The 12,245-nt window shown below is 34.5% G+C and overlaps 1 protein-coding gene across 17 annotated transcripts in view; it reads right to left on the bottom strand.

Annotated features, from left to right (window-relative positions):
- The window catches only part of ADGRL2 (adhesion G protein-coupled receptor L2), a 623,949-nt gene that overhangs the window by 145,669 nt on the left and 466,035 nt on the right, over nucleotides 1-12,245 (bottom strand). For all 17 annotated transcript variants that reach the window (XM_079147428.1, XM_079147431.1, XM_079147427.1 and 14 more), the window contains one exon: nucleotides 253-424. In XM_079147428.1, the coding sequence (XP_079003554.1) occupies nucleotides 253-325 (73 nt within the window). In that variant the 5' untranslated portion in view covers nucleotides 326-424. The remainder of the gene's footprint in view (nucleotides 1-252; nucleotides 425-12,245) is intronic.

Here is a 12,245-nt window from a genome sequence, read left to right as displayed (position 1 = left end):
TATACCAAATATTTCATTTATTTTTTAGGATTATTTGGAATTATAGCTCACAAATTTATGTGAAATATAAATTCAGACATGTAGCACTTTCTATACTTTATAGCAGTGTAAAGAAATAATTCAGCCACCAAAAAAAGAACTCAGCACTTCTTTTAGAATAATAAAATAATATTCTAACCATTTTCACATAAAGAAGACTGGATAGCTGAAGTTCTTCTGGACTTAAGGAATAAAATTTAAACTGTGTCTTACCTTCTGTATTCGGTAAGAAGCTGATTATAATGATAAACCACAGACTTCGCATTCTGCAACCAGAAGACACCATTATTGATCCCTTTAGATATTTCTTTGTATTCCTTAATGAATCTAGTTATAAATGCCCAGCTTCATTGAACCCAGCAGTCTGCATCATTGATCCTCATATCTGAAAAACAAACAAATCCATCATTTACTTTATGATCCCGCTATGTCACAGAAAATACAAAAATAACAACTTTCTCCCCTCCCCTCCTTTTTGGAAGTATAAAATACATTTGATTCTAAATCAAATATGGATACCTGAGCCTTACGATATAAAGTAACAGTAAAGGTATATAAATTCTTACCTTATTAGAAAAACATGAAAAACTTAGAAAGTCATTCTAGGATAGGTCAAACTTCTAGATTTCATATGCTCTTCTTTCTCACAACAAGGTGTGACTTAAAAACAAAATATAGGCCCAAATAAAAACCCAAAGATCATGATCAGTGCACCACTCCAAGGATGTACCTACCAATCATTTAAAACAACTGGGGGGCCAGACCACAAAGAATACCAAACCCAGAGTCAATTCGAACTTTGACTAGCTCTTATGGGCTCAGTTCTCCAAACAAGATACAAAAACTTTCAGGAGTATGACTTTGAAATGTGTTTTCTGGATCCTAGGATAACCTGGAACTAGGTCTTTTGCTGGTTTCTGCCCAAGAGTTCTACTGCCTTCTAGAGTAGTATAGGGAACTGCATTATAACATTAGCTTTATCATACACATAAAATGAAGGCAATTTCCAAATAAATCTAGTCTCCTGGTCTAGCCACTGAGGACAAAGAAATCACAAATGTTTCCTTTGAAGGGAACACGTTACACTTTCTTCAAAGTAGTTTCCTATTATATACTACTAAGTAATACTCATATCAAGTTTTCTCAAGCCACACTTAACGAGCCGCTACTTTAAGAGGTATATAAAGTGGGGCGGTAAGGGATTCCCATCCTCCCCATTATGAAGTGTTGGTAGTTCAAATAAGACAATTCTTAATAATTTAGATGCTGTGACTAAAGCATAAACATAATTTAGAAAACAAAATTCTCCTGATAACTTTGAGTTCTCTTTCCCATCATCTGAACAACTTTGCAGCAAATGCATGCTTCAGGTATCGTAGGGAATTACAGGAGCTGCTTACTATGTTCTATTCACTATAATGGGGCTTTGATGGAAAAGCAATCAGATTCTAAATGGTTTGAAACATTTATCACACAGTAAAGGCACAATCATGGCTTATCAACAAACACACCAGAAAGAATGTAAAAGAATTAATCTAGGCCAGCCATGGTGGCCCATGCCTGCAATCCCAGCAACTCAGAAGGTTGAAGCAGAAAGATCACAAGTTTAAGACCAGCCCCAGCAATTTAGCTAGGCCCTAAGCAACTTTAAGTGAGACCCTGTCTCAAAGTGACAAAAAAGGGGGTGGGAGGATGCAGTAAATTGCCCCTGTGTTAAATCCCCAGTACCAAAAAAAAAAAAGAAAATTTAAAAAAAGAATGAAAGAATCCAAAGTTTAATTTTAAAGATCCATAAAAAAATCAGATGAAACAAGCAAGATATTTCTATAATAAGGAGTTTGTTTTATTATGCCCACAGTCTGAGATACAACTGTTTCTCTCTATACCATGGCCCATGATCAGTCCAATTTTAACACTCTCTGAAAACATTAAAGACATTTAGGTATGACAGGGGTCACTGTTGGTATTATGCAGTTCTGCGAACACCTCAGATGCTTCTCTGTTGAAAGAAACAAGACAAAAACAAAAGCAAGTGCGACAGGCATCCTCTTCTAAATGCCAAAAAATACAAAAAGAACAACACATCAAAAATCGATCTGATGGAGACATGACACACATCCATGTAGAACTAGCTGGCTCTTTCTGTTCAATTTTTCACTGAATTCCCTAAGGTTAGTCAAAAGGCAATCTAAAGTAACACTGCAATTTACATCTGCTACGGCAGAGTTCCTACCTTAAAAATGAAAGTTAAAGCAAAAGGCTAATGGCCGGACACATCCAAAGGCTAATCCATAAACAATTTCTTACACCTTACAATCTTTCAATGATCCAGTAAAGCAATTAGAGTAATTTTAATACGTGGATGAAGTGCATTAATTGCTACAACTAAAACTGAGTGACCCTCTGGACTGTTCCATATTCCAAGAATTTTGACTGTGCAAGTTTTACTTGTAACCGGTACTTTGATTTCAATGAGCTAATGCCTAGAGGCAGCTGGCCTGCATGTACAACTCTTCAACACAGTTCCATTTTCTTAAGGCAATCCAAGATCATTCTGTATTTGGTCACCCGCTATTTGAAAGAGTCCTTGTTTGTGGGAAGAAAGGGAAGGAAGAAATCAGGGACTGATGACTGCCTTGTAGGAAACAGCTGCCAAAATAGGAAAACCTCTGTTAGTGAGAGGAAAAGGAGAAGGAAACCACACAACTAAGACCTCTACTGTGGTCTTTGGCAGGATAGAAAGCTTCATGAACAGACTCTGTGTCTAACACTCAGTGTATTCTTAAGGCTTGAGAATGTGAAAAATAATTCACAAAAGTACACTCCAGTCCACTATGACACCCTGTCAAATTGAAACAGGTTCTGGAAAGTATAAAATCATGGCTCCTATATGCAAATAAAGCTTAAGTTCATCTGTGGATGCAATAAGTAAAAAGAATATCGAATTTATTTTTCTCAATTCCACAACTTATATGCAATCACTCTCATATCAAATAAAATTATTTCCAGAAGTTCAAACTTAAAGTGCAATTTTGAAAACTAAGTCAAAAGATTTTACTGCTGTGATTCAAATTAAAAACAACCCTTCACTGAACAAATGTTAATGAAAATTGAAATACTTAGCAAACCACAGTTAGCTAAGAATAGAATGAATAAACAATCAACTATGATGAAACTAATCCCCAAAAAGCACTGCTCCTAAACCAAGCTGGAGCCAAAGGGCACTCAGACACAGATGCAGCTAACAGACCATCATCCTTCAAGCTAAATACCTGCAAAAATAAGCTCAAGAGTTTCTCACAAGGCAAAACAAAAACAAAAAACAAAATCAGAAAGGGGCTATTAAATTTCCTTTCAACAAACAGGAAAGATTAATTTAAACAATGTCCCACATTAGTAACTTACTTGTATTTTAATTCCCCCTCCTTTGGAAAACCTCTTTCTCCCCCCCCCCCCCCCCCCCCCCCGCACAAGAACATCAGAGAACTTAGCATGAACTAGAGGAGGAACCGAGCTGATAAAGATGTTTAACAGCTGATTTCTTAATAAAAATAGAAACAGCACATTTCTACTTAAACTATCAGGGATTATCTTTAAAAATCCAAGTCACTTTTAACACACCGCATCCTACCAAGGCTTTTATTCTATCCTCCAAATAAAAAGATTCAAACAATTTCATCTTATCTTGTTTCTCTGCACCACAAGCCATTGTCTACCAAACCTCTGACACAATTTTTTTAGATCTAAGTATCCTATTACTCTGTCATGTAAAAAGTCAATTAATGCATCGTTACTACCAACCCTTCTAAAGCTGAATAGCGACTTCCAGGAATCCACTTCAGCACTGTTTACATCCCAACAGCCTTCAATGTTTTATACACTACTTACAATGTACTGTCAACTGGAGTCTTCAGACAGTAACCTGCTGATATTTATTAGCTATAATAAATATCCTGTACCTTAAACTGTCAGCAAAATTATTTAAAAGGAAAATACCAACAACCAGTTTACAGTCACATATTCGAGTTACATTACCAAGAAATCACATTAAGTCTGATGTGATATTTATTTAGCAAATACATTAAAAAAACCTGTTTGCTGATAAACATTAATAAGGAGAATATAACATTATTTGTAATTAATTAGAGGAAAAGAAAATTTAACTAAAAATTTCAAAAACTGGTTAACTTAGGTTGATATTAGATTCATATTGACAGTTTTATCTTGATTTCTAATCACAGTGGACACTAAACCACTGTGAACAATGACTATTAAGCCCAGAAAAACGATAAACAAGAGAGCAGGCAAAGCAAAAGCTACCTAAGCACTTACCCAAGAACCTACCGGTCACCCATCCTTGCTAGTGTGCACTAATGCTGTAAAATGAAACATTTATGTTCTGGGTAAGCCTAAAATTGTATACACTGTGTGTGTGTGTGTGTGTGTGTGTGTGTGTGTGTGTGTGTGAACTCTAAATGAAATCTAAAGATAGCTTTACAAAATCAGTCATTCTAATCTTATCTACACTATAAAATTATAATCATTATAGGACATAATTTGCTAGTAAAACAAACTGCTGTTCTGTTTTAACAACAACAACAGGAAAAAAAAAAAAAAAAAAAAAAACAAGAAAGGATGATACTAATCCTACTTTGGATGATACTAACCCTACTCTGTCCCATGCACAGGCATAGAAAATGAAAAATAAATTACAGTTTAATATCTATTTAGTGGGAACTCAACCGGAGCATTCACCATGTAGAAATATTTCATGTGTCATCCTTAAAGTCTAAGTTTCCCCTTCTCATTGGCATCTGAGAAAACATCAACACCTCCGGGAGTTTTTCTTCAGTAAATCAGCTAAGCAAACCTGGGCTATCACTAATCAGAAAGGCTTTCTTCACTCCAGACATACCATTTGGATTTGAGTTTATTTTCTTTGCTTCACAAGGACAGCATCAGGGATGGGTTGCAAGTGCTGACAGAGATCCTAAAACCACGTGGCCAACCATTAGTCACCACACTCTCCCTTTTTCTCATTTTTGCCGGCATTGACATCAAGTCTAGAGTATTTTAATTAAACTATTTATGGAATACTCCCCTTAATATTTATCATTGGTCTTATCATTTACTGAAATTTCTTCACCATGAAGGAATTCTCCTAAGAGAAGGCTTAGAGGAGCAGAAAGAAGTCAGGAATACTCCTAGTAAATTACATCTGCTAAATGCTATAATATCTAGGAGTCGTGCTGAGCATGCAAAAGAGGCTTGTAGCTGTGGACACCACAGGCAAGTCCAGGGCAGTCTGCCATTCTCTTCATTAAAATCCATTCAGTTGAAATAATAAAAACAAATAGCTGTCACTTTCAAACCAATATAGGGGACATTTTTTGACTACATGGAAACTTTCAATTGAAGTTTCAAAAGAAAAAAATTAAAAAGATATATGCCTTACATATCAAGAAAAGTTGATGACTTCCTCAAACTTCATACCAAAATTATTTTAATTACAGTACTCCTATAACACAGAAATTAATACACCCCAACCTGTCCACTCTAAAGTAAAGGTCAAGGGACAAGGAAAGGAGGCTTTTTTTTTTTTTTTTTTTTTTTGGTACTAGGGATTGAACCCAGGGGCACTTTACCACTGAACTAAATTCTCAGTTCTTTTTATTTTTTAGAGACAGGATCTCAGGAAGTTGCTGAGGCTGGCCTCAATTTGTGATCATCCTGTCTTTCAGCTTCCTGAGTCACTGGGATTACAGATGTAAGCCCAGCAGGGGAAAGCTACTTTTAAAAGGCAATCCTCTCCAATTTTAAAATGTTATGCCATATTTCTCTCGACATTATAATAGTCTAAAATTCTCATTCAAATTTTAGAGTCGAATACATACTATGGGTACTATGACTAGAAAAAGTTTAAGTGTCTTTGTGAAACACTGCATCAGATACAAATCACTAAGCCTTATAAAAACGCAAAGTAAATATTACAAAGGTCGGAAGTCAGAATGAGGTGAAGTAATTAGTTGAAATTACTTGGCTAGTTAAGTGGCAGAAGCAAGGTTGCAATCCAAACTAACTAAAAAACCATTTTTCCACTATTTACCACACTACTCACAAATGTTTAGTGAGCACCTATTATTTGCAATATTTACTTGATAAAACTCAGAGAGATTACATTCTAACTCAAAAATAACCCATCAGAATAAGAAGGTATTATTTCCTGGAACATAATTAGGAGATATATATATATATATATATATATATATATATATATATATAAATAAAATCTCCCCTTTACCTTAAAATGAGATATGTCACCTGCTCAAGAGAGTAAGTAGATAACAGGACTGGGAATTAAGACCATGTTCTAAAATCACCATTTCCACTAACTAAATAAATCAGATAAGCTTACATTACACATTTTACATCTTTCTTTAAAATTAAAAAAATGAAGCAGGGCACAGTGGCACATGCCTATAATCCCAGCCCCTTGGGAGGCTGAGACAGGAGGATCGAGAAAGTTTCAAGCCAACCTCAGCAACTTAGTGAAGTTTTAAACAAGTTACCAAGATCCTGTCTCAAAATAAAAAGGGCAGGGGATGTGGCTCAGTGGTAAAGCACTCCTGGGTTCAATCTCCAGTACAAAAAGAAAGAGACATAGATAGATAGATAGATAGATAGATAGATAGATAGATAGATAGATAGATAGATAGATGATAGATAGAAAGAAATAGAACATTTTGTGATTATGAAAGTGATAAAACAACAAAAGAATAATGAGTTGATTTTCACAATGTTTACATGAGTAAAACTAACATCCCCTAGGTAATGATAGCTACATATTAACTTAATTTTTAGTATTTCCAGTTGAGCTACCTTAATTCTACTCATTTATGTTGATATTTAAAGTGCTTATAATTACATGCTATAAATTAACAAATTTTTCCAGACAGATAAATCTTATCAACCACACTACCTGAGAAGTAGCTTGTAAGTCAGAAAAACAAATATTACCTCCAACTCAAACTAACAAATGCACCTTAAAAGTCATGGAAGGAATGTTTTAATGTTAACATCTATGAGATTTAGACTAATCATTGTTTAGGCAAACATAAAAGAAAAAATTAAATGTGGCTTATAAGATGCAATCTTACATTTGGCTCACTGCACAGGATTTGTTGTTCATAAATCATTGTTACTAGCCATTCCCTGAATCAATATTCAAATTCCCTCTTGGTCTATATATACAACCACTAAATGAAATAATAATGACCTAGGATCTGTTGTATATTAGATCATCAATATCACCATCAGAGGTTTCTTAGAGGTAATGAGGTAATCTAAGTGAAGTATGTCAAACAGTCTTAAAAATAAGTAGGAAAAATTAAGTATACAGAATATATAGCAAGAAGCTGAAGAAAATTTTATTATGTATACGTAGTACACTGCCTTTTGAAATCAACAATACAATTCACTTGCAAACTATGCCAATCTATACAGTTATCTAAACTTGCACTTCTTACTTTTAAAATAAAGTAGGCCATATTAGTATAACTGCATGGAGGCAAAGTCAAGTCAACTAATACCTAGTTGGTACCACCTGGATATTTGTAATAGTAGGTGCTGAAGTCAATGTTACTTATTTATTTTTACTTCCTATACAAACTGGTTCTTGGGGGCTGGGGATATAGCTCAGTTGGTAGAATGCCTGCCTCACAAGCACAAGGCCCTGGGTTCAATCCTCAGTACCGCCAAAAAAAAAAAAGAGTACAAACTGGTTCTGTGTTAAAGCCTAAAGAAATAACCTGTAATCCCAACTATGCTGGAGGCTGATACAGGAGGATTGTCAAATTAGATGTCAGTCTCAGCAATTTAGCAAGACCCTGTCTATTATGTTTTAGATACTAAGTATCCTCCCAAAAGTTCATGAGTGAGACAATACAAGAATGTTCAGAGTTGAGTTGGGCATGATGGCATATGTCTGCAATCCCACCGATGTAGGAGGCTGAGGCAGGAAGTTCACAACTTCTAGGCCTGCCTCAGCAATTTAGAGGCCCTAAGCAACTTAGTTAGAACCCATCTCAAAACTAAAAAAGGCTAGAAATGTAAAGCGGTAAAGCACTCCTAGATTCAATCCCCAGTACAACCCACTCACCCCAAAAAAAGTTTAAAAAATGTTCAGAGGTGAAACTGATTAGATTGTGAGAGTTATGGCCTAACTGGTAGATTAACCCACTAATATATGTTAACTTAGCGGTTAACTATAAGCAAGTAGGGTGTTGGCTGGAAAAAGTAGGTCACTGGGGGAGTGACTCGGGGGTTTATATTTTGTCCCTGATGAGTGGGGCTCTCTTTGCATCCTAGTAGCCAAGTCCTGAGCTGTTTCCCTCTGCCTTGGCCCAGAGCTATGGAGTGGGCAGACCAAGGACTGAAGCTCTGAAACCTTGAGCCAAAATAAACTTTTCCTCCTCTTCCGTTGTGCTGGTTAGTCTTTTGATCACAGTGATATAAAGGCTAACTAACTAAAACACTGTCTCAAAAAAGAAAATAAAGAGCAAGGGGTATAGCTCAGTGGTACAGCACCTGCCTCTTATATGTAAGGCCCTGGGTTCAATCCACAGTACCACAAAAATATACACACAAATAAATATAGCTGCTACCTTCTGGAAGTATATACTCTTCTACGGAAAATTAAATATAATGGAAAATGACTAAAATCAAAAAGATTCGATAATAACTACTAAAATCCTAAAATGTAATGACAATAAATACATTTCCTACCACAATGAAGAGACAATTAAAAGCAGTTTCTGTATCTGTATATCCTTGAGGTATCTACCTAGATCAACCAGTGCTGTCTTATCAGAGAGTTAGAAACAGATCAAGAACATACTTAACCTGCCCCTATAAGGTTTGGGATACTTCACAAGCATCCAGACCTCAAGTTCAGAACTATACATAAAGGTAGAAATACATGATAAAACTACATTCTACCATTTCCCTAGTTTTACCCATTATGGTACTGATTTCACGTAAAGTAATCTTAAGGAAAGCATTTAGGGTATTCTGCAATACATTTAATGTAGACCTTGCCTCTTCTGTCAAGATATATCTCAGGAATTATTTTAATTTCCATTTTTTAAATTACATCTAAAGAAGTAGCTATTTCAGAAAAATATTTTTTAAAAACCTACTTAGAGATTATTATATTTGCAGTCAAAATAAAGTAGCCTGAGACTTAACTCGGCTCACATGGTTTGCAATTCATCTTCCTGGGAAAACTAAAGATGATCAAAAGACAGCAGAGACCTTCAAAGAAGAACAAGTTCTTGGTCTTCCCTGGGATTAGCCCCCAATAAGCCATTATGTTCCATTTGTTTTATATCTGTGTCTACTAATAGAACTCAAAATAACAGGATTTTCTTGAGTTATAAAAAAAAAGGAACATATCAATTATTTCTGAATAATTAAGTTAATTAACATTATTAAAGTTACAATGTGAGTAAATGAACAGAACAGATTGGCTTACAATATCAGGCTGAGATTGTGTGGTTGGTGGAGCAAATTCCACTAAAGAACATTGAGAAATTAAGCTGGGAAAGTAAGAGGAGAGTTTATGGACACACTGTTAAGAAATTAAAAAAAAAAAAAAACTGGGTCATTTAAAATGATCGTGATGATGGTGAGATACTGAAAAATTAAAGAAAACCTTTAGTTCATTAACAAATAGAATTATCAGTGCACAGCCTGAATCCCAAATACTTGGGAGGCTGAGGCAGGAGTACCTCCAAGGTCAAGGTCAACCTCAGCAATTCAGCACGACTCAGTCTCAAAACAAAAGTAAAATGACTGGAAATGTTGCTCAGTGGTAGAGTGCCTCTGTGTTCAATCCCCCAGTACTGGGCAGAGAAGGCAGGCAGGTGTGTTGGAAACATCTAAGGTGTTTTTGTTTCTTACTTGATCATAGAGTAGAGAGGCATGTGGTTTTCAGAAAAGGAATTTTTCAAGTTTAAAATATAATTTTATAATATCTATTAAAATTTCAAATAACATTAAAGTAGTAATAAAAGTGATGCTTAATAAAAGAAACTAGTTATAAAAAGCTGAGAAAAACTGACTAGAAGCTTAACTTACTAGCCAAGCTTCTCTCTTTGGTGAATGACTAAGGTAGTTTTGTAATACTTTAAACAATTTTTTAAATGGATATATAGTCACTTAACATTGTTACTATACATATTTAAAAAGAAGCAAAAACTGCCTAAAAACAAACCTACAAATGATAACTAGTGATTTTACAAATCTCAAGTTTAAAATCAATTAGATTCCATTATGTTTGGAAAGATGAAAACCAACAAATTACGTAGACTGATACTATATATGTATATTTATCAGGGCAGGGATCAGGGAATTTTTCCTATGAAGATCAAATAGTAAACAGTTTAGGCTTTAATGGCCATATAGTCTCTGTCACAACTACACAACTCTGCCACTGTAACATGAAAAGTGTCATAGACAATGAATGTATAAATTAATAACCATGGCTGGATGCCAACAAAACTTAACCTACAAAACAGCCGGCTGGCCCTAGTTTGCCAACCCCAGCTATAAATGAACAAGTACAAGGCCAAGATAACCTCAAGTGATAATTTCAGTCAAGTACTAAACTAAGAACTGTGAATGTCTGCAAAACCAATCAAAGTAATGTAATGTATTGTTTTAATAAATTAACAATGTTAACATAAGGGTAAATAACCAAGCTGGAAGGAGAAAGATAAAGCTGCATAAAACAAAACAAATTAACATTTCAGTACATGTAACAGAACCACACAGATAAGTCTTACAAGGTTTCGAGTAAATTCCAGAAAACAGAAGACATTGCTACAGCAACTTATCTGACTACTTTGCTTGGCATGAGAGGATATAAAACCAATCAAAACAGTAAGTAATGAGAGAATGAAAAGTAATGAGGTTTGCATAAGACCTCTGAGGTATTATAGCATTACTATAATAATTTCAAGTAGCTATTGGTAAAAGTGGCTTCAAATTCCTAAATCTGTCACCATTGTTACTCACCCTTATGAAATACTGGCTATGTCCCACTTCCACATTTGTATTCAACAGCAAACTACTAAATTCTGATTTACTTTCTTCTATAAAGTTACCAGACCAAAATCGCTAATCTTATTTCAAGTAACTAGGAATAATCATGTATGCACTCTTTAAGAAGTATTTTTAGAGCTTTAGAATTCCTTCCACCAAAAAACATTTATTGTGACTTTTATAGTAAATATTCTTATTTTCTGCAAATCTAATTTTTTTAATTTAACAGGCAAACTAAAGCATACTATTCATAAGAATAATATTTTAAGCTATAATAGGTATCGCATTAAAACAAATGAAGGCTAAACTCTTCTATCAATATTATATATATATATAAGACAAAAGAGTAGAGAAGGTTACAAATTTTTAATAAGAGCATTATATTATGGTGGTAATAATCTAGGTGTTTTACTGGAAGTGAAGTGGATTACTGTAAATGAAATTTTAAAATGTCCTTTCCATTTTAGAGATAACACAGAATGACTTTTTTCATGTTTCTGGCGATAAGGATAAATTTGCCACACATTTAAATGGGGCCTTCACCCTTCCCACCCTGGCTCATGAATTAATAATTCAGTGACATTAATACAAGAAGATAAATGATAAAAAGGTTAAGGCACACGGGCCAGCCATACACACATACTTCTTTTAGCACAGTTAATACTTCTCTGCCAATTACAGCTAAAACTTTTTAACAGTTTTCAATAGCCTTTTTACAATCTAAGTAGCAGCTTATGCACACACAATTTCACACAATTCAGTCTTAATAAATCTCCTGCTGGTACCAAACAATCATTCTAAGGGATTAAAGTGCAACATCTGTTAACATTAATAATGTTTTATATACTCATATGTATTAAAGAAGCCTCTACTCCATTATTAGTCTCCTGGAAAACCTTCTAGACCAATATACCAATTAAGCATGAATTATACATATATTCTAAAATTGCTAACTTACTACAACAAAGAAACACATTAGTGTGAAATAGTAAAAGAAAAAGATCATATCTGCCATGAAGTAACAGATGTTTTTGAACTAAGCTTCCTAAACATGAATGTATATATATACACACATAAATGAAATTAGCCCCATCGCTAAGAGT

Source organism: Sciurus vulgaris (genome assembly GCF_902686455.1).
Source record: "Sciurus vulgaris genome assembly, chromosome: 1".
In the NCBI taxonomy this organism is placed as follows: Eukaryota; Metazoa; Chordata; class Mammalia; order Rodentia; family Sciuridae; genus Sciurus; species Sciurus vulgaris.
This window is presented reverse-complemented; position numbering and strand designations above follow the sequence as displayed.